At 35.1% G+C, this 25,204-nt stretch overlaps 1 protein-coding gene across 1 annotated transcript; it reads right to left on the reverse strand.

Annotated features, from left to right (window-relative positions):
* Nucleotides 1-608: 608 nt before the first annotated feature.
* LOC128168859 (FK506-binding protein-like) lies at nt 609-17,442 on the reverse strand. The gene is made up of 6 exons (XM_052835016.1): nt 17,338-17,442; nt 13,567-13,722; nt 11,550-11,682; nt 3,057-3,102; nt 2,319-2,357; nt 609-767 (listed from the first exon to the last, which is right to left on the reverse strand). Exons 1-6 carry the CDS (start codon nt 17,338-17,340, stop codon nt 743-745), a joined length of 402 nt encoding a protein of 133 aa, XP_052690976.1. The 5' UTR covers nt 17,341-17,442; the 3' UTR covers nt 609-742.
* Between the last annotated feature and the right edge of the window lie 7,762 nt (nt 17,443-25,204).

A 25,204-nucleotide genomic window follows, 5' to 3' on the forward strand; every position in this document is an offset into this window, starting at 1 on the left:
TTCACAACTTTGAATCTACACTACCTGAGGATGCTTCCAAACAAGCTCCAGCTTTCCTGGCTGATTAGTTTCTGAGAAGATTTTAAAAGATTTACTGTATATTCCAATATAAAACTTTAACACCCCCCCCCCCCCCAATGTGGCCTCACCCTACCCCCAGGGATCATGATTTTCTTAACTTTGAATCTAAACTGCCTGAGGATGCTTCCACACAAGTTTCGGCTTTCCTGGCTGATAAGTTTCTGAGAAGAAGATTTTAAAGATTTACTCTATATATTCCTATGTAAAACTTCATCCCTCCTTTGTGCCCCACACTACCCCCAGGGATCATTTTCACAACTTTGAATTTACACTACCTGAGGATGCTTCCACACAACTTTTAATCCCCTTTGCCTAAGGATGATTTGTGCCAAGTTTGGTTGAAATTGGCCCAGTAGTTCTTGAGAAGATGTTGAAAATGTGAAAAGTTTACGGACAGACAGACAGACAGACGGACGGACGGACAGACGGACTGACGGACGGACAGACAGACGACAGACAAAATGTGATCAGAATAGTTCACTTGAGCTTTCAGCTCAGGTGAGCTAAAAAGTAATGGAATTGGTAAATCGAGACAAATTTTAATAGAAATGCGTGCAAGTGTGGTATATAAATGTTCCAAATTTATAACACAGTCATTTTATGTAATGTTTTAATTAAACATGCGATAAGTCCACAACATCTTGTTGGCAAGGGAGGAGGGTCAACAGCCGTCGCTAGAATTGGACCTAAAATAGACAAAGAATCAACGAATTTTGATATGCAAAATTAGAAGAAAAGACAACAAGAAGGCAATACTCCTCGCCTAAGGACACCCCTGCGAACGTGTTTGGAATGTTTTCTTTATCGTTGCTAAGTAAGTAATAAATCCAGAGGTGCTTGAATGAATGTTCACGTGACTTCACTGAGATTTGTTCAGTTCCTGTGAATTTTCGAGCATAAGTATAAGTGTTCGGATAATATTCTCAAAATACGTAAGTACTGGTCGTTTTTCATATCATATACTACTTTGATTTATGTTAAAACGGGAAAAGCTTTTAAATGTATGTCTTATTTCACCATCTAGCAGTTATTTATATTAAACGATAATATTCAGAACAGAGTTATCGTTCGCGTTCAACCACGTGAAAGGTGGTTGGTAACATAAACATTGAGTTGCTTTATAAAATCATAGCCATGTTTGATGCTTGTGGTGTGCAATACCATATTTAAAAAAAAAATAATGGGTGTCTGTTTTGCATTAAAACTTAGTATATCGAGCCATTTTCATGTAAGTTGTTGCAACAGCAGACAAAAACTGATTTTTGTATAGTCTCATTTATTTCTAGAACACATTTTATTCACCAATTAATGAAGATAAAGTTTAAAATCAATAAACCTCTAGATTTTATATTTGACTACAAGAACCTAGATACTGTGAAATAGACTTTATACACCAGGTACGATTTTTACTGCGAAACTGAAAGGGTCAAATAAAACCACGTGGTCTAAAATTTAAATGACAATAACATTCGCAGGGGTGAAGGAGCAATCGCCATATTTCTGGTCAAATCTGATGTTGTCAGGAAAAAAAGGGCAAAAAAAGTTCTTTATATTTTGCTAATAAAATTTATCAGCCGGGGGTATTTTCATGAAGCGGGAGGCAATTCCAAAGAAAAAAAAATCTTTTTGGCCTAATTAAAAAATTAACCAATACAAATCTTGTTTAGCAAGATTTGTAAAACTTTCTCTATAAAAAGTTTTTATTATAAGAATTTTTCTTTTATTTATTTGTGTGTGAACATTTACCAAACTACCAATCCCCCATGTTGTCCCAACTTACTCTCGTGGATTACGATAAAAAGAAACCTCATTCTAACTACATGTGGATTCTTCCACACAAGTAACAGCGTTTCTGAATGAATGGTTTTGGAGAGAAAGATTTTTTAAAAGATTAATTAACATATTCCAATGACATAATTTAACTCCCAATTGTTGTCCAACCCTAACCCCCTGGGAATATGATTGAAAAAAAAAATGAATCAACACTAACTAAGGATGCCTATGCTTCCATATATTTTAGCTTTTACTTATTTGGACTAATGATTATAATTCAATTCTAATAGTTTAAGACATGCAGGACTTAAATGAACTTAAATTGGCATTCATCAAGTTAATACAATATACTTTCTTGCCCCATCAAATATCTCTCATGAAACAGCTTTTGTGTTCAGAGAGAGAGAGAGAGTGAGAGATTCTGGAAAATACTAATGCCTAGTTATTGTAGGAATATGGCTTACCCGACAGTAAGTAATTCCACTTCAAATTCCTCAGCTCCACTTCAAAATAAAGTTAAATAATTAAAATATGTATACAATAGACACATATTAACATAAGTAACCCACTGTTTCGATATGTAGACATTAAATCATAAAATGTATTGAGTGATTCTCCTAATCTTTTTTATTGAAAAGTAAACATCCTGCAAAAGATGCGTAATTTTACTATTTTTGCCATTGAAAAAAAATATAACATAATACCCCCTCTCTCTCTCTATCTCCTTTATATAGTTTTTTTTATCTATGTCATTAATCTTAACCTTGTATGAGCAATGCTTTTCACTGATTGGCTGATGGGACATTGGTGGCAATGACAAAATTATCTATGGTATTGATAAGTATAAACATAAAACAAGTGATTTTATATATCCACATCTAAACACTCTGGTCCTATGTATATTTAAGCCATCCACGAAAATTGGCCCCAATGAAATTTAATGATTCCACAGTATCCACATCTAAACACTCTGCTCCTATTTCTATTTTTCATTATACTCATGTTTAAATACCATAACAAGCAGAGTGGATGACATTAGGCCGTCTAGTTCTCACAATGAAATCTGTATCCTTACAATACTATCAGGGGCATGTTTAAGGCGTAGCACAGCTGTGTCACATTTCTCTGTCACAACAATAAGTAAATTGATATATTTTTCCAAACAATAAAAAGGTTTAACTTTAAACTCAGCAAAAACTCACCTTTTCCTTGGAATTACTAGCTTCCTCTTTCCCCCTTGTTTCATTCCTGGACAAAAAAAAATACCCTGATGTAATTACAATTATCTATCATAATAAATAATTTGCTAAAAGAATGAAAGCTTCTTTTTTATTCTCATTAAATTATTATCAAATGACAATATCCTGTTACATACAATGCATGGGTTACTTAAAATATCAACTTCTCATTGTATTAATGGTACAGACTCTCATTTCTAATATAACAATTACTTCACCTCTTACATTTGTTTAACTAAAACAACAACTCTTACTTCTTCTCTGTTGATAATGAAAAACAGCCCAACACCTCTTTCAACTGACTGTAACTAATGACAACTACACCTCAACTCTTACATCTGTGTAACTAATGACGACTACACCTCAACTCTTACATCTGTGTAACTAATGATAACTACACCTCGACTCTTATATCTGTGTAACTAATGACAACTACACCTCGACTCTTACATCTTTGTAACTAATGACAACTACACCTCGACTCTTTCATCTGTGTAACTAATGATAACAACACCTCATTTCTTACATCATTGTAACTAATGACAACTACACCTCAACTCTTACATCTGTGTAACTAATGACAACTACACCTCAGCTATTACATCTGTGTAACTAATGATAACTACACCTCAACTCTTACATCTGTGTAACTAATGATAACTACACATCAACTCTTACATCTGTGTAACTAATGACAACTACACCTCAACTCATATATCTGTGTAACTAATGACAACTTCCCATCAACTATCACATCTGTGTAACTAATAACAACAACACCTCAACTCTTACATCTATGTATCTAATGACAACAACACCTCAACTCTTACATCTATTTATCTAATGACAACAACACCTCAACTTTAACATCTGTGTAACTAATGACAACAACACCTCAACTCTTGCATCTGTGTAACTAATGACAACTACACCTCAACTCTTGCATATGTGTAACTAATGACAACTTCACATCAACTCTTACATCTGTGTAACTAATGACAACTACACCTCAACTCTTACATCTGTGTAACTAATGACAACTATACCTCAACTCTTACATCTGTGTAACTAATGACAACTACACCTGAACTCTTGCATCTGTGTAACTAATGACAACTACACCTGAACTCTTGCATCTGTGTTACTAATGACAACTACACCTGAACTCTTGCATCTATTTATCTAATGACAACAACACCTGAACTCTTGCATCTGTGTAACTAATGATAACTACACCTCAACTCTTACATCTGTGTAACCCATGACAATTACACCTCAACTCTTACATCTGTTTAACTAATGACAACTACACCTCAACTCTTACATCTGTGTAACTAATGATAACTACACCTCAGCTATTACATCTGTGTAACTAATGAGAACACCTCAACCCTTACATCTGTGTAACTAATGATAACTACACCTCAACTCTTACATCTGTGTAACTAATGACAACACCTCAACCCTTACATCTGTGTAGCTAATGACAACTACACCTCAACTCATATATCTGTGTAACTAATGACAACTACACTTCTACTCTTACATCTGTGTAGCTAATGACAACTACACCTCGACTCTTACATATGTTTAACTAATGATAACTACACCTCGACTCTTACATATGTGTAACTAATGACAACTACACCTCGACTCTTACATCTGTGTAACTAATGACAACTACACCTCGACTCTTACATCTGTGTAACTAATGACAACTACACCTCGACTCTTACATATGTGTAACTAATGACAACTACACCTCCACTCTTACATCTGTGTAACTAATAACAACTACACCTCAACTCATATATCTGTGTAACTAATTACAACTACCCATCAATTATTACATCAGTGTAACTTATGATAACTACATCTCGACTCTTACATTTGTGTAACTAATGACAACAACACCTCACCTCTAACATCTGTGTAACTAATGACAACTACACCTCAACTCTTACATGTGTAACTAATGATAACTACACCTCAGCTATTGCATCTGTGTAACTAATGACAACACTTCAACCCTTACATCTGTGTAACTAATGATAACTACACCTCAACTCTTACATCTGTGTAACTAATGACAACTACACCTCGACTATTACATCTGTGTAACTAATGACAATTACACCTCGAATCTTACATATGTGTAACTAATGACAACTACACCTAAACTCTTACATCTGTGTAACTAATGACAACTACACCTCAACTCTTGCATCTGTGTAACTAATGATAACTACACCTCAACTCTTATATCTGTGTAACTAATGACAAGTACACCTCAACTCATATATCTGTGTAACTAATGACAACATCTCAACCCTTACATCTGTGTAACTAATGACAACTACACCTCAACTCTTACATCTGTGTAACTAATGACAACTACACCTCAACTCTTGCATATGTGTAACTAATGACAACTACACCTCAACTCATATATCTGTGTAACTAATGATAACTACACCTTTACTCTTACATCTGTGTAACTAATGACAACTACACATCAACTCTTACATCTGTGTAACTAATGATAACTACACCTCAACTCTTGCATCTGTGTAACTAATGACAACTACACCTCTAATCTTACATCTGTGTAAATAATGACAACTATACTTCAACACTAACATCTGTGTAGCTAATGATAACTACACCTCAGCTATTACATCTGTGTAACTAATGACAAAACCTCAACCCTTACATCTGTGTAACTAATGATAACTACACCTCAACTCTTACATCTGTGTAACTAATGACAACTGCTCCTCAACTCTTACATTTGTGTAACTAATGACAACACCTCAACCCTTACATCTGTGTAACTAATGACAACTACACCTCAACTCTTACATCTGTGTAACTAATGATAACTACACCTCGACTCTTATATCTGTGTAACTAATGACAACTACCCATCAACTATTACATCTGTGTAACTAATGACAACTACACCTCAACTCATATATCTGTGTAACTAATGACAACTACCCATCAACTATTACATCTGTGTAACTAATGACAACTACACCTCAACTCTAACATCTGTGTAACTAATGATAACTACACCTCAACTCTTACATCTGTGTAACTAATGACAACACCTCAACTCTTACATCTGTGTAACAAATGACAATTACAGTGGAGCCTCAGATATCCGGACGCCAGATATCCGGACGCTTCACTTTCCGGTGGATTTTTATTGGAAACGGAATTTTTACACACTAATTTGTCTCGTTTATCCGGAATTCCGCGTTCCGGATCCGGATGGTCAAATTTTACCACATAACACAGTTTTCCTTTAAATTTTACCTCATTTAACCGGACTGTCACATTTAAGTGTTCGGGGGCACAAAAGTTTTTTATGCGCAAGTGCAAATTGGTGTAAAAACATCTGACACTGGTTGTTGGTTTTAAACAATGCCTTCATCCGGTAATCGGGGTCACCTGTGTCACACTATGTACTCGCCCGAGGATATTACGATAACCATGGATGCGACATGTTTAATTGTCGCCATTTAACTTATGAACTGTTATTGTTTGATTAAAATGACATGAAAATTGTTTAATTTGTGTTTAAAAAAGTCATATATTGATTGAATTAAAATTCTATTAATCGTAGTGTGATTAGATCGTTCGTACGCCTATTCATTTTAAAACGTATTAATTGAAATGAAATATTTGATAATTTGAGTTCTGTTTACGATAGTTATTAAGACCGCTTGGGATGTTCAGGGTATCGACATTAATTTTATAGCGTGTGTTCAATTAACAGTGTAATAATAATTGATGCCAAACATGGCGTGGATGAGTGTTCACGCTACTTGTAAATATCGCTTGGGTGCAATTAACTCTATAGAAAGATGGATACGAAAAATTAGCTTGGGTAAGTTCTGTCAATGAAAAAATAGCTTGGACAATTATCAATAAGGGAATATATACAGATTTTCACCCATTTTCAATCATCAAATGTTGAGCAGCTTCAAACATGTCAACACCACTGGCCAAGAGAGCGAGAGTTGCGATCACCGATAGCTTGAAGAAAAAGATTTGTCAGCGTAAAGTGGAACACCGACTTTCTTCTCTTCGCTTTGTTATGCGAATGTAAATAAATTATCGGTTTAATACAGTGATTGTTATGTACATGTACATGTACATGTGTATGTGTTGCCTTGAAGAATGTAGTGCTTGGTTTCCTGTGGAAAAAACATACCTTAAAGCTGCTTGGTCCGATTTTTTTGTTTTTACAGTATCAATTTTTTTTTCATACAAACTAATTATCTTAGAAAGTTATGGACTTTATCCTATTAACACGCGCAGAATCAGTCTCCTTTCAAAGTTAGAAATATTCAAAGTAAATAAAAATAATTTCTTTTTGGGCAAACGAAAAAACAAACCAAAGTGCATCACGGGAATGTTTAGAAAAGGAAACCGTTTGGTTTCGTCCCCCCGAATGATTGGGGTACATTGTTATTCAACCCGCATGCTATGCATCGATTGTAAAGAAAGCAAACTTCAGAAATATTAGCGAATAAAACGTACACATGCTTATTTGTAATTTGTCTGATTATTTCGACCTTTATTTAATGCGATGTCAAAGTCCTAATACAACCACACCCGTCTCGTCGTCAGGGGTAAAATTTAACATGAGGCGAAATAACGCGGTACCCTTTTATGTCGTTTGTTTGTTAGCAAATTTTGTACGTAATTTTCTTCATTGAAATTTGGCTTAATTGACTAGAAAAAACTACTGCAATGTCTATTATTATACATATACTAAGCATAACCATCGTTTAAAAGCGTGCATAAAATTTGATATAAAATCGGACCAAGCAGCTTTAAATAATGTTTTTAACAATATTTTGTTTTGTTAATTTTAAAAAAATCTAATCTTCTTTTGTAGTGCTATCAAAATAAAATATTTAATTGTATAATTAATCTATGAGTTATGTTTCCATAAATATTAAAGGTAAATATCACGATTCAGATATCCGGACGCTTCACCTTTCCGGACGATTTGGCCTGGGGACAAAAGTGTCCGGATAAGTGAGGCTCCACTGTACACCTCAACTCCAACATATGTGTAACTAATGACAACATCTCAACTCTTACATCTGTGTAACTAATGATAACTACACCTCAACTTTTACATCTGTGTAACTAATGACAACTACACCTCAACTCTTCAACTGTGTAACTAATGACAACTATACCTCAACTCTTACATCTGTGTAACTATTGACAACACCTCAACTCTTACATCTGTGTAACTAATGACAACTACACCTCAACTCTTACATCTGTGTAAATAATGACAACTATACCTCAACTCTTACATCTGTGTAACTAATGACAACTACACCTCAACTCTTACATCTGTGTAACTAATGACAACAACACCTCAACTCTTACATCTGTGTAACTAATGACAACTACACCTCAACACTTACATCTGTGTAACTAATGACAACCACACCTCAACTCTTACATCTGTGTAACTAATGACAACTACATCTCAACTCTTACATCTGTGTAACTAATGACAACTACATCTCAACTCTTACATCTGTGTAACTAATGACAACAACACCTCAACTCTTACATCTGTGTAACTAATGACAAATACACCTCAACTCTTACATCTGTGTAACTAATGACAAATACACCTCAACTCTTACATCTTTGTAACTAATGACAACTACACCTCAACTCTTACATCTGTGTAACTAATGACAACTATACCTCAAATTTTACATCTGTGTAACTAATGACAACAACACCTCAACCCTTACATCTGTGTAACTAATGACAACTACACCTCAACTCTTACATCTGTGTAACTAATGACCACGATACCTCAACCCTTACATCTGCAATCCTTACATCTGTGTAACTAAAGACAACAACACCTCAACTCTAACATCTGTGTAACTTATGACCACGATACATCAACCCTTACATCTGCAATCCTTACATCTGTGTAACTAATGACAACAACACCTCAACTCTTATATCTGTGTAACTAATGACTACAATACCTCAACCCTTAGATCTGTGTAACTAATGACAACTACACCTCAACTCTTACATCTGTGTAACTACTGACAACAACACCTCAACTCTTACATCTGTGTAACTAATGACAACAACACCTCAACTCTTTCAACTGAATGTAACTAATGACAACTACATCTCAACTCTTACATCTGTGTAACTAATCACAACTACATTTCAGCTCTTACATCTGTGTAACTAATGAAAACAACACCTCAACTCTTACATCTGTGTAACTAATGACAACTACACCTCAACTCTTACATCTGTGTAACTAATGACAACTACACCTCAACTCTTACATCTGTGTAACTAATGACAACAACACCTCAACTCTTACATCTGTGTAACTAATGACAACTACACCTAAATTTTACATCTGTGTAGCTAATGATAACTACACCTCGACTCTTACATCTGTGTAACTAATGACAACTACACATCAACTCTTACATCTGTGTAACTAATTACAACTACACCTCAACTCTTACATCTGTGTAACTAATGACAACTACATCATAACTCTTACATCTGTGTCACTAATGACAACAACACCTCAACTCTTACACCTGTGTAACTAATGGCAACAACACCTCAACTGATACATCTGTGTAACTAATTACAACTACATCTCAACTCTTACATCTGCGTAACTAATGACAACAACACCTCAACTCTTACATCTGTGTAACTAATGACAACAACACCTCAACTCTTTCAACTGAATGTAACTAATGACAACTACAGCTCAACTCTTACATCTGTGTAACTAATCACAACTACACTTCAGCTCTTACATCTGTGTAACTAATGACAACAACACCTCAACTCTTACATCTGTGTAACTAATGACAACTACACCTCAACTCTTACATCTGTGTAACTAATGACAACTACACCTCAACTCTTACATCTGTGTAACTAATGACAACTACACCTCAACTCTTACATCTGTGTAACTAATGACAACTACACCTAAACTCTTACATCTATGTATCTAATGACAACAACACCTTAACTCTTACATATATGTATCTAATGACAACAACACCTCAACTCTTACATCTGTGTAACTAATGACAACTACACCTCAACTCTTACATCTGTGTAACTAATGACAACTACACCTCAACTCTTACATCTGTGTAACTAATGACAACTACACCTAAATTTTACATCTGTGTAGCTAATGATAACTACACCTCGACTCTTACATCTGTGTAACTAATGACAACAACACCTCAACTCTTACACCTGTGTAACTAATGGCAACAACACCTCAACTGATACATCTGTGTAACTAATTACAACTACATCTCAACTCTTACATCTGCGTAACTAATGACAACAACACCTCAACTCTTACTTCTTTGTAACTAATGGCAACAACACCTCAACTCTTACATCTGTGTAACTAATGACAACAACACATCAACTCTTACATCTGTGTAACTAATGACAACTACACATACACTCTTTCATATGTGTAACTAATGACAACTACATCTTAACTCTTACATCTGTGTAACTAATGACAATTACACTTCAACTCTTACATCTGTGAAACTAATGATAACTACACCTCAACTCTTACATCTGTGTAACAAATGACAACTACAACTCAACTCTTACATCTATGTATCTAATGACAACAACACCTCAACTCTAACATCTGTGTAACTAATGACAACTACACCTTAACTCTTACATCAGTGTAACTAATAACAACTACATCTCAACTCTTACATCTGTGAAAATAATGATAACTACACCTCAACTCTTACATCTGTGTAACAAATGACAACTACAACTCAACTCTAGCATCTGTGTAGCTAATGACAACTACACCTAAATTTAACATCTGTGTAGCTAATGATAACTACACCTCAACTCTTACATCTGTGTAACAAATGACAACTACAACTCAACTCTAGCATCTGTGTAGCTAATGACAACTACACCTAAATTTAACATCTGTGTAGCTAATGATACTACACCTCGACTCTTACATCTGTGTATCTAATGACAACTACACCTCAACTCATACATCTGTGTAACTAATGATAACTACACCTCCATTCTTACATCTGTGTAACTAATGACAACTATACCTCAACTCTTACATCTGTGTAACTAATGACAAATACACCTCAACTCTTACATCTGTGTAGCTAATGACAACTACACCTCAACTCTTTCACCTTAGAAACTAATGAGATCAACCCCTCAATCTCAGATCTGTGTAACTAATGTCAACAATTTGTCCGCTTTTATTTGTTGGTATGAAACCATTGTCTTAATTACACTTCACTGATTACAATTTTCACATGTGTCAGCAATTCTGATTATCTCTTACGTTTCAAATCTGTTTTAAGTTGAAGGGCATTTTCTTACCTTTAACTCCGCTTTCCATCTTTCTACACACTTCCCTTTTTCCAATAATGAAGCTGATTTTTTCTATTTTGATTATCCTTCTGAAACTTTTCTTTTCTCCTGTCTGACGCAGTGTCTTTTTGCAGATGCATACCTATTACATATAATATGATTTAAAATTAATAAATAAAAATACATATATACCTGCTTTTTAAAGGAAATGTGTCTGAAAGTGATCTAAAGAATGGCTAAATACATAAAGGTATGAACTAAAAACGTATGTCACAGGTGATAGAACTCAACTTTTATATTGCATTAGGCACCTTGTTTTCATCATCAGTAGAGTTCCTGAAACGTTCAACTTTTAATTCCTATATTTCCGTGCGCTCACTTTGCATGTGTGTTCACTTGTGCTCTCTGCTCCATTCACACTCACTGTTCACTTTGCCCTCACAGGTCATTCATGATCAGTGTTCACTTATTGTTTAGTCCTTCTTTATTTATTATTATTCGAAATTCAAAAGTGGTCTTTATAGGAGTTACAACAAAATGAGGAAGGAAAGTATGTATAAGGGTAGAAGAAAATATTCATTTCACATTAGAGACATCATCTTAGTCACAATTTAATACATGTAGTAGATTTTACATTACACTTCATTGAGCAAGTCTTTAGATATTACAAACAAAGCCCTGTTTTTTGTTGTGTTTTGATTATTTTGCGACTTCCTAAATGCCCTCTAATGATTCTTACATTACCTTGTTCACTGTGTACAATGAGTGTTACATTACATTGTTCACTGTGTACAATGAGTATTACATTACATTGTTCACTGTGTACAATGAGTGTTCCATTACCTTGTTCACTGTGTACAATGAGTGTTCCATTACCTTGTTCACTGAGTACAATGAGTGTTACATTACATTGTTCACTGTGTACAAAGAGTATTACATTACATTGTTCACTGTGTACAATGAGTGTTCCATTACCTTGTTCACTGTGTACAATGAGTGTTCCATTACCTTGTTCACTGAGTACAATGAGTGTTACATTACATTGTTCACTGTGTACAATGAGTATTACATTACATTGTTCACTGTGTACAATGAGTGTTCCATTACCTTGTTCACTGTGTACAATGAGTGTTCCATTACCTTGTTCACTGAGTACAATGAGTGTTACATTACATTGTTCACTGTGTACAATGAGTATTACATTACATTGTTCACTGTGTACAATGAGTGTTCCATTACCTTGTTCACTGTGTACAATGAGTGTTCCATTACCTTGTTCACTGAGTACAATGAGTGTTACATTGCATTGTTCACTGTGTACAAAGAGTATTACATTACATTGTTCACTGTGTACAATGATTAATACATTACATTGTTCACTGTGTACAATGATTAATACATTACATTGTTCACTGTGTGCAATGATTGTTCCATTACATTGTTCACTGTGTACAATGAGTATTACATTACATTACATTACATTGCTCACTGTGTACAATGATTCTTACTATAGCATTAAATCATGATTTTTTGAAGTATACACTCTCATAACTGCAGCGGTGTGTGCATACAAATTGAGTAACACGCGTTAGCGCGTTATGAAAATTTGTATGCACACACCGCTGCAGTTATGAGAGTGTATACTTCAAAAAATCATGATTTAATGCTTATATTTACATTTTTTTAAACTTCTTGCCTTGTCTGCAAATGTGATTCATACCTTAAAATCCCTTTCTTATCCTAAGGGTAAGTTAATATTAATGGAAGAGCCACAGTAACAGCCACAAGCGTGAACTTTGATTTTCGCTTGTGACGTTGCAGTTTACAGCGTTCAACGTTTGTGACGTCATAATAAAACTCGTCAATTTGACCTTTGACTACTTGTTGCATTTAGAGGCATTTGAACATCACAGAATTTAATGGAAAAACACAGTAGAATGTAAATATATTACATTGTTCACTGTGTACAATGATTTTTACATTACATTGTTCACAGTAAGTATTACATATTACACTGTTACATTACCTTGTCTCCCTCCTCTGCCTTTGACCCGTACCCCGGGCGGAGGTCTTCAATCAACACCCCTCCTGGGAGGACACGCCTATTGATTTCTGGGGGTTTTCGCTTCTTCGCGGCTGACATTTCAATGACTGTTGTCAATTTTTGCCTCCAATTGGCATTCTACAAATAATACAATTCACACCTCAGATAACGCTGGTTATATGTACTTGTTCTGCAATGTCACCCCCTTTATACTCATAACGATTCACCAAAGAAAGCTATACATTGTTATAATATTTAGAGTCAGTAATTTTATTTACCCTTATGTTTGCAATGGAAATCAGCAACCTTCAGTTTCCTGTAAATTTTTAACACACATAGCCTTATCACGGTGCACAAGCACAAATCTACAGTGATCATGCTATTTTAATATATTTATTATTGTTAGACTAAATGAAATGTTCAATTTAATATGTACTGTCTAAATAGCATGTAGTCAATGATAAACAAGGCTGTTATGTGATATTACTGTTTTGATATCCCTGCATGACAAAGAGCGTAGATGATGCCTTTACGGCAAACATTGCAATACAAAATTAACATCAATATGAATATGATAAGAGATGTTTGTAAAACACTTATGCCCCCATCCTTTTGAAACATCTGTGAAGAAAATGAATAGAAACTGCAAATAATTGAAACATCTGCAAAGTAAATGAGCAAAAAAACTGCAAATTAATTGGTTTTTTACATCCAAGAGGCAAAACTCTGGTGAAAATTGCTCAATCGTACCTACAATTAAACCTGGCCTAGATATTATCTTGAAAAACCTGTATAACAAATTTCGTCTCAATATGTGCATCATCTGCAATGCAAATGACCAGAAACTGCAAATAATTGAATTTTTTTCTATGTCTAAGGGGCATTACTCTGTCAGAAAATGCTTAATGATACCCAATATCTTATTTGACCTAGATATCATGATAAACCTGTATATTAAGTTTCATTTAAATATATCCATCTTTTGAAGAAGATGAACAGAAACTGTTGGTGGAGCGACCGACCGACATTCCAGACAGACAGAGCAGCAGCAAAGCAATATGGCCTCTCTTCTTCAAAGGGGACACAATTAACAAGCACAATATTTTATTTTTCTGCAAACCCTGGTTTGTAAAAGGAATAACAACATCTGAAAAGAAGTATTTAAAGCTTAATTATGAGATAAGAAAGATAAATAGAGATAGAAAAAGACTTAGAGAAAGAGAATACTCTTTCACAGTCATGTTGGGTAAATAATAGGGGTCAAAGTAAGTTTTTAAATTGTAATTCGAAAGAAAAATTCTTTGAGAAGCTTTACCATAGTAAAAACCCTGTTTCTTTAGATTAATTCAACTACTGTCAACACCAAATGTAAAAGAATTCATCACGTTAGGTATCAGGAATGCATGCTCTTGTTATCCTTTTTTGTGTCCAAGTGACCCGTTATATGTATACAGGTATAAACATGTGTATCAATTGTCTTGTATGTGTCTGTGAGCTGTACAGCTGTTGACCAATAAACAATTATACAATATATTTTACATTTCAGTGTTCAGGATGCTTATAATTATGATAATTTCTAATCGAAACAAAAAGTTGTTTTAAAGTGGTCATCCGTACTCAGACGCATCATCAATTTAGCAGATATAAGCTTTAAAATCGAAAACGATATTTGTTCGGATTTACCATTTTTTGGCCTAATTTTTAATGTTTAATTGATAATTCTGAATTTGATAGAAGCAGTCAAGTGTAGATAATGTCTACAAGTTTATAAAGGTTTTGATCTTATTGAGTAAAAAAATTGGAAATCATGAATTTTTGTACTAAGATTTTAGCATGTTTGTGTCTATATATGTAGAGGTAAGGTACTGTTTATTAAAAAAATTAATTTGTACTCAATACATGTAGTTTTGAAAGAAGAATTTTAGGGTTTATCAAAGCAAAGAAATAAAATGCTGTTTTCTGATGTATTTTTAATTTTTTTAGCTGCATTTGATAAGGGGGTATATGTGTTCTAAAGGTCGTAGAAAAAAAGAAGCATGTGAAGTCCTATATTTTTTTTTGGCTTTTTAGTTGCAGTAGACATAAATCTAATATTTCAAAGTTTAAAAAATGGTGTTTTGACCATAAAATTTTTCATTAGATATTTGTAACATTTCATTTCAAAATTCAATTTTAATCAATCAAATAATGATAATCACACTTGTTATTACTTTCTTACATATTTAATGATAAATTAAAACATTTCAATCTTTGTTTTGCTTTGATACTTTTTTAATATGAGCCAAATAATGATTTGGGTTGAAATCATGTAATCGAAGAAGGGGGTATGCATCTTCTGGAGACTCTAGTGGTAAAAGTAAATAGTTAAGACATGTATTATTGGAGCTTTTTTATTACGTAAGGTATTATTCTACTGAAAAACATCATTACTTTAACCACAAAAATCCTGAGTAGGGGCCTACCTTAAAGCTGTATTTGAACTTGTGCAAAATTTAATGCAAATTAAATTTAAACAAATTGAAATATTGATCAAGATTAAATAAATTTCATTGTCAAATTGTAGTTTTGAAGATAACTCGATCTACGTTAATAGACCTTTTTTTCAATCACATTAGTTAAACTCGCTGAAAAAAGCATTTTCTATGGCAAACCGTACGCGCGTAATGTATGCGCATGTAGCAATTCGTTGTGTTACCCGTTGCTAAGTGTGTTGCTAACGCTGAGGGTAATAGAAGTGATTATCAACTGCCTCTAAACCAATCAGATTTCAGCATTTAACGTGAAAGTATAATAAAAAACATTATGCTCTATGTAAAACTGATCAGATCAGATTAAATAATTGTACATGCAGTTGAAAATAAAAACCATGGATTTCTGATGAGAGGCAGTCCTTGGAATATCGCTCGAAACACAGACTCAACTCATGTTCTAATGAAGCATGTCTGAAAATAAATTCAGAGAGAGAGAGAGAGAGAAAGAGAGAGAGAGAGAGAATGAGAATTAGAATCACAGAGATGAATATATGTCTCAAATTTTATGTACATCATATAATACAAAAAATTAAGGACAAAAACATTAACCATATTATATTTGTTCAAACAAAATGGCCTCTTCAATCACATGTACTTGTGTAGTTCAAATACATGTGTATACTTGGAATGTCATACTTTCTATATTGTTTTCAAAATGTCCCTTTTTTGTACTATTCTTATCATTATCATAAATTCATTTAATGTGTCATCCTGCAGATGACTAAACATACTGTTACTTTTCTCTATTATGTTGAAGCTGAGTCAGTCACCACCCACCCCCCACCCCCCCAAAAAAAATCACATTTCCCCTTGGTTCACCCTTGATCCACAGACGGTGCACGGTGGTCGAACGACACCGAGAGACTGCAGAAGCATGCGCAGTTCATGCAATGTCTGCCGGGGGTTACTTCTCTGCTCGAAGTGTCCTTTATTTGATTCAATATAAAACATAAAAATGGCGTTCATATTGAACACTTGCGCTGACCAAGATTTTTTAAAACCGAGAGCGGGGATGGGAGGGGCAATTAAAAAATCATTTACCAGGCCTAGGGATGTCCGAAACCTTTTTCTGGTATCTAACCTATACTTTGCCGAAATTTCTCTTGATCCGCACATGGAACGCAGTTTTAAGTACTAGTATTTATCTTCCTCATTTGGCGAAACCTATACGTAATAACTATTTTCAAGAAATCCCACAAAAATAAAATCTAATATGTCTTACCATCTTTGATCCTTGTGTGATTTCTCCACGTCCAATCGCGATCTGATGACCTGTGACTACTAACCGCCACTGAAGTCACGTGGTGTCTGGTGTGACGACACCAGGTATGGTATTTTCCAGAAAAAAAATTAAGAGCGGGTCGCTAAAAGTTAATTATTTATGCACAAGATGAGATCTAGAACTCATGGAAAGGACAGGCCCCCTCCCCTAAAAACTTTAAGTACTAAAATGCCCACAGAAGCCTCCGACCCAGCTTGAAAACAGAGAGAGAGAGAGAGAGGGAGAGAGAGAGAGAGACAGAGATGGCGTTCAGACGGATGGAGAAATTGGGCACGGACAAACAAAAAGTACACAAAGGAGGGGTGTGGGGGTTAGAACGAACCAACTAAGAGAAACCATTACACGAAAACTGCCGTTTTTAAAATAAGTTTCCTTCGGGGATTCTGTAAAACCAACTTATAGCCGATATCGGCTTCCGATCATCTTAATATGATTTTTTTTTTCTGTATATTTTAAAAGAAACATAAAACACCGTTTTAGCTGTACATGTACATGTACATACATGTACAATGTACGATTGTAAACAAATGCTTCCCTGGGAAAACGAGGAGCAGAGGGAAAATCTAGTTGTGATTACCGATAGATTGGTTGGAGTTGTTTCCGTTGACCAGTGGAGGCCAGTTGCCTGTTTTCTTGTTAATATATATTGGCTGTTGTTGTTCGTAGATAATGATGTTATATTCCTTTTAACTCACCTGACCTAAAAGCTGAAGTAAGCTTTTCTAATTTATTTTGCCCGGCGTCTGTGTGTCTTTTGGTCTGTCAGCCTGTCTGTCTGTAAACATTTTAGATTTTTAATCTGATCTCTATAACCACTGAGACAATTTCATCCAAACTTGGCACAAATCATCCTTAATTGTTAACATGAAGGGCCACGCCCTATTTTAAAGAGTGATGATTAAGAATTATTGAGATTGGGTTGGCATCTTTAAAAATTCCATTTCTCAAATTTAGGCGATCCTACAGCGACAAATGATGATGGTGTTGCGATGTTGCGGCGCTGTACGATACGTTACTCTGTGTAACTTGGCGTGTTATTTTTTAAAGGTCGCAGCTCTATAGCCTTCAGGACGCAGCCTCTGTGTTTTAGGTTTACGGTGAAGACATTCTGCTCCAAGGGGAGCAACTCATATATTTTCAAAGATATCTTATCAGAATTCGCGTACATATAAGATATAAAATAAACATAGTTATTTTATAAAAGTATATATTTCGATGATAATATTGTTATCCAGAATATACTTTTAACCTTTCAAATCACCATTATCATAATTTAGTGTATATGGGTGTTTTTTCTGTTGATCAATTACTGCAATTTTAATTCTAACTATTTAAACTAGTACGCTAAACTACATTGAATGTTGACGGCCTAACCAGGCACGTAGCATCAGGGGGGGGGAGGGGGGGGGGGGGGGGGCTTGCCCCCTCCCCCTTTTTCTCGCAGCAACAATTTTTTTTAAATTTAGATATAAAAAATTGAATTATCATGGAGTTGCCCCCCCTACTTTTTTGGGAGTATGTAAAAAATTGATATGAAAATAAGGAAGGGAGGAGTGAAAAAATTGAAGTTATATACTACCCCCCCCCCCCATCCCCCCCCCCCCCCCCCCCCCCCCCCCCCCCCACGGATTAGGATTTTGGAATTTTGAAGATTTTAGGAAAGTTTAAATTTCCCTTTTTTTTTTGGCATGTCAAGATTTTTTGGATGAGTCTGCCCCCCCCCCCCCACTTTCAAAAACGATGCTACGTGCCTGGTAACTGAAGCTGTCATGAAATAACATTAATTGTCTGCATAAATCGGGACGGTACTGGGGTATTTTCTGTAAACTTCAATGTACATTCGTCATGTACACGAGATGAGGGAATGTAGGCGTAGAGGTAACGGTTCGGTGAGGCGCGCTCATGGCCATGATCTACGTGTAGGTGTGCAGCATAGGCGTCGGAACTGGGGGGGGGCTTTTTTTTGCAAAGTTAGACCTAACCATTAGGCACATAGCATAATAGGGGCTTCAGCCTTGGATTAGGAATTTCATGATTTGGGGGAAAAAAATTGGTTGGTAAGAAATTTATTTTGAACTATAGGTATACCCCCCCCCCCCATGGATTACGGATTAGGATTTTCATGATTTTGGGAATTGGGTTTTGTCAAGATTTCTGAGGATTAGTCTAGCCCCCCCCCCCCCCCCCCCACACTTTCAATTTGCTTCCGACGCCACTGTGCAGTATTAGTTTCAGTGAACAAATACTATTTAATTTGACGAATCTCAATAATGGCAGCAGTTTACATTAATTAACGTACATACATGTTACAAAGAAGACTGATGTTGACGGTATAGTAATTTCTGACCTCTTGGTGGGGTGGACGTGATCGAGGCTAGCTGTAGTACTCGTAAACTAAATACTTAATTAAACTCGATTACTATTCGTTGTCCGGGACTTGAAAAACTGATAATTGAACAATGCTGTTTAAAGAGATTACCAGTGCACTCCCAGTAAATGAGATATAACATCATATTTCTTCTTCAAAATTATCTTATCGCACAGGCGTTTTGTGTGAAGTTGTGTTTGTCCTATAGCATGTTGAGTTGACTTGTGTTTGCGCGATAGCGCATTATTTGAACTCGTGTTACCGCAACGGCGAGTTGTGTATAAGCTCTACGGAAAATTGTTTGATCAGCGCGATAGCGTGATGTTTAAAGTAGTATGAGCGTGTTGTGTAACAGTTCGACCGCCAGCGTGCGTGATAGCGCGCCAGCGTTAGTCTTGATAGCCCAATGGCGATATTTGTAGCAGCGGCGTTAATGTGTATATATGTTTACTAGTGGTGGCTATGCCTAATCATTATATACTCCACATAAAATGTAATGTCCACCATAATGTATACATATACACTTCCAGAATCCGTCACTTACCAGCTGCCTGTTTACCGTGGATCAAACACAGTAACATTCTAATTTCATTATGCGACACTCCTTGATCATGTATTGATCTAGAGGGGGAGAGGGGGTCCGCCGCCCCGCCCCCCGGAAAATTCAATATTAATAACTTCATATATGTAGTAAAGGGGTAGAAAGGGTCCGGATCCAATCCCCCCGGGAAATATAATTTTATTAACTATATAAAATAAAATCTCCAAAATATGTCTCAGACCACCCCCCCCCCCTCCCCGACAAATATAATTATCCATCGTCTATGTCTGTCTGTATTTGTCTGTCTGTCTGTGTATTTGTCTGTCTGTCTTTCTCTCTCCCTCTCTCATAAGGCTGATATTTCGGTATATGTTGTTTATTCCCGGTTATTTTGCCGTCGAAGCAGTGTCAATTGTTACTTCTGTGGTATAAGGGAGATAACTCTTATGTATTCATCAACTTTCCCGTGTACTAGACCGGTATATCCATGTATTTTGTGATGCTTACGAAATTTTCTTTTAATGAATAACAATTGTGACCGCCAGAATTAAATTTAACATTAAAAATAACACGAACATTAAGTTGACCAATAAGCTCCATGCGATTTTTTAAAATTATTTATTTACCAAGAAAAATTAAAAATGTGAAAAAAACCCGCACTCTATACACAATCCACTTGGAACCGTCCATAGTTCTTGAAGACGGAAAATCCAGAACAAGTGAATTATATAAGTGAATCTCCACGGCGGAACTCAATACACACACACGAGGCGCATATATGACTTTTCATGTAACACAATAAACTCTCATATTTACACAGTTCAGTATCTTTTTCTGCATGTGATATCACTACAAATCGATTTTGTAATGTTTTGTCCAATGTATTTTATCAGTGAATATCTTAATATCTAATCCTACAATTGTTTGAAAAAATATATTTAAAAAAAATGAAGTTACAAGGAATCAATCTTTGATTATTAGGAGCTGATCAAATACGACCGGACGCAATCAAATCAATTTGTTATTTGTAGAAATCAGAGGTCACTTAAATTTTCGGTGCCTGTTTTGTGGAGGAAGGTGAGATTTTACTGCACATCGGATACGCCAACACCATGACAAAACAGGGTTACGGGTCAGTGGCGTCGGAAGCAAAGGACTGAGAACAATAGCATTGTCCAGCCGCCTAACTTAACCCTCTGGCTGCGGGAGGGACATACATGTATATGTCCTTTTTAACGTCAATTTGTTTATGCTGTTATATGGGCGTTATATGGCGTAATTTTGTGCAATTTTGAAATAATAGCAATGTCTGGCTCTGAAATATATATTTTTTTAAATGTTCTCAATGTATTTTATATGTAAAAGTGTTGATCGAGTTTTTAAGGTACATGTGTGTTTATTCGTAATATAAAAAAAATCCAAAAATAAAAACAAATATATACATCGCCGCTATGGAGGGTAATCGTGTTCAAAAATCCAGACATGTAAACTTGTAAATCCGAATATGCAATCGTGTTGATGTGTGAGCCTGAGTATGAATATGTGTAATTCTGATCGTGTAATCTATAAAACTCGGGCATAAACACGTGTAAGATTTGACTCAGTTCCTTCGCATGATGCACATTTTGCAACTTCATTGTTTACATTAGTTAATTAAACCTTCAACTTTGCACACTTTCAATCCGTAGTTTCTGCATTTGTAACTTCAGGCCCGGTGTAATGAAGAATAATGACCCCCGTAGAATAATGACCGGGGGTCATTTTTCGACGTAGAATAATGACCCCCCGGTCATTATTCTACGCAGAAAAATGACCCCCGGTCATTATTCTACGTAGAAAAATGACTCCTTTGCCTGAAGAATAAGTGTCATTTTCATAAAAATGAGCACACTCCACATGAAGAAAATTGACCCCTGTAGAATAATGACCCCCTTGTAGATTAAAGTTTTTCAGTATATTTTTTATTATTTGTGAAATAGTCTTTACACTATTGTAATTTTTACTGCTGCAGTTTACAGAAAGTAACGGAAATTATAATTCATATTCAAATAAACTTAAAGTGAAAGAAGGGGTATAGCTTAGAAAATTAAAATCCTACCGTTATAACAAGACATTGACGTATTGCATCGGGGTATGGTTGTCATCTTAAAGGGGCATGGTCACGATTTTAGTCAAAAAATTTTTTTCCGATCTTAATGTTCACAATGCTTTAGTAAGGTATTTTTAATAGGCAACCAACATTTGAGTGTCATTCGTTACATCTTGAATGTTGAAGTGAAAATTCTAATTTTAGACCTAATGAATGCGTTAAACGTAAGGAACTGTTTATTTATGCTTAAAATGAATAAGAAGATAGACAAATCAGCTTGAAAAAGGTGTTTTACTGGTATATTGAACATATGTAAACAACAACAGGGCACGAACCTTGTTTACATGACAAAGAATTGTGAGCCCTGTATCTTGCCTATAACTTTACAGCTGACCTCAAATCATTTGATCAGTAGAAATGCTTTCCTTAAGCATTGTAAATAATGAAAACAGAAAAATAGAATTTGACCAAAATCGTGCCCCTTTAATTAACAATTACATTTACATATATCTAAGTATATGGTGTTCCGATAGGGCCACTCCGACCTTAATATAGGGCGAAGATGCGAAGTTGCAAAGGCGATAGTGCGAAGGCGAAGGAGCAAAAGTGCGATGATGCTCCTTCCCAACTTCGCACTTTCGCCTTCGCCTTTTTTGATTGCATTCAGCAAGTCTCGGTCGATTACATAGAATTTAATGCAGGCACCGTACTCGCCAAGGTTTTTCGATTAATCCAGGCTATTATTGTTACGCATGCGCTAGGCCATCGCGCTTACTATGAATGTTTATAAATATTTCAATGTGTACATGTGACATATATGTTTACCAGTGCTGGCTATGCCTAATCATTATATACTCCACACAAAATTTAATGTCCACCATAATGTGTAAAAACATGTGTGCACTTCCAGACTCCTATCACTTACCAGCCGTCTGTTTACCGTGGACCAAACACAGTAACATTCTAATTTCATTATGCGACACTCCTTGCTCATGCATGGATCTAGAGGGGGGAGAGGGGGTCCGTCCCCCGGGAAAATTCAATGTTAATAATTTCATGCAGTAAAAGGGGAGAGGGTGTCCGGACCCTATCCCTCTGAATAATATAATTTTATTAATTTTATAAAATCAAAATTTCCAAAATATGCCTCGGAACCCTTAAACGGTAGAGAGCTCCGCAACGATAGAATATAGATAAACACAGATTACAAGGCTCACCGCGACGAGGCATCACCTTTATGAGGCATCACCTTTATGAGACCACCTTTATCATATTATATGAAAACCATCCTTTATGATCTTGGATATTCATGGATTCTGTTTTGACACATTATCGCATATCATCTGTTAAAAAATTGTATGATAATCATATGATCATATGTTAATCAATACAGTAATATAAAATTAAAAATTGCATCCTATCATACTTTCAATATTTATCATATAATACCATACAATACCGTAAAAAAATTGTGAGATATGATATTGTAACGTATGATATGACATTGTATTGTGTTATACATTATTGTATTTGATCAAATAATACAATATCATAAAACACAATACAATATAGTATTATATGAAACACTATCATATTGCAATAATACATCATAACATTGAAACATGTGTTATTATATTGTATAATATAGTATGATATTGTATTGTATGATATTGTATCATATTTGATAAATAATATGATATTGTATTATATGATACAATATAATTTGATACAACATTGTATCATATCAAATGAAACAATATCATGGGATAAAATAAAATATTATATAATACAATTATATTATACATATTGTATCATATGATACAAAAATATATATGTAATATGATAATATATATATAAAACTTTAACCAGCTCCGGACGTCAACGCCGGGAGTATAGCATAAGCTCCCCTTGACTTCGTCTCGGTGAGCTAAAAAGGCGAAAGCGCGAAGATTCGAAGGCGAGAGTGCGAAGTTGCAAAGGCAAAGAAGCGATAGTAGTATCACTTCTTCGCCTTCGCAACTTGGCACTTTCGTCTTTGCATCTTCGCGCTTCGCCGTCGCATCTTTTATATTCTTCCTATTGTTCATGAATTATACTTGCATTTAGAATTTCCACTATAAAAAACTGCTGGGTATGCAAGTGCATCACGCGGAATTAATGATGAAACTAAAATTATGAAAAGTTGAATCCACTGTTAGGCATTATAACCAAGCTGAAGTTAGTGGGCACTGACAGCAGCCATTACGCCAGTAGAAGTTAACAGCCAATAAGGAAAATCGTCAAAGTATTGAAAGTACTCGTACAGAAAATATATTTTACTTTATCCTCGGCATACTTTAGTAAGTTTAGTTAATATCAAGATGATTAATGCATCAATAGTTTGTATGAGCATTGGTAACTTTGGATACAATAAAGATCGTGTGATCAAAATCAAGGGGGATATAAACCCCTAACATGGACCCTAACCTCTTATCAACGCTTTTAGAAAAAATCTTTACTTATTATAATCGAACGTTATTTGTCCCCTTAGTCTTTTTCCATAAAGATATATACATGTATCATTCTAAGATTGACAATTCATTCACCAGTGAATATTGCTTATATTATTACAACAATTATTCTTTCATGATTATTGTTCGTTAATTATCACACAATATCCTCATTGTGTATGAATCTGTCTTTATTTGCGTCATTCCCCGATGTATGTCAATGAGAGAAGTGACGTAACTGTTAACAATCAATTTGTGGCAATATAAGAGTGTTTTTTGTGTGCCTGCTACGGATATGAAAAACTATATACAGCGATTTA

The sequence above is a fragment of the Crassostrea angulata genome, unplaced genomic scaffold (assembly GCF_025612915.1).
Source record: "Crassostrea angulata isolate pt1a10 unplaced genomic scaffold, ASM2561291v2 HiC_scaffold_59, whole genome shotgun sequence".
NCBI lineage: Eukaryota > Metazoa > Mollusca > Bivalvia > Ostreida > Ostreidae > Magallana > Magallana angulata.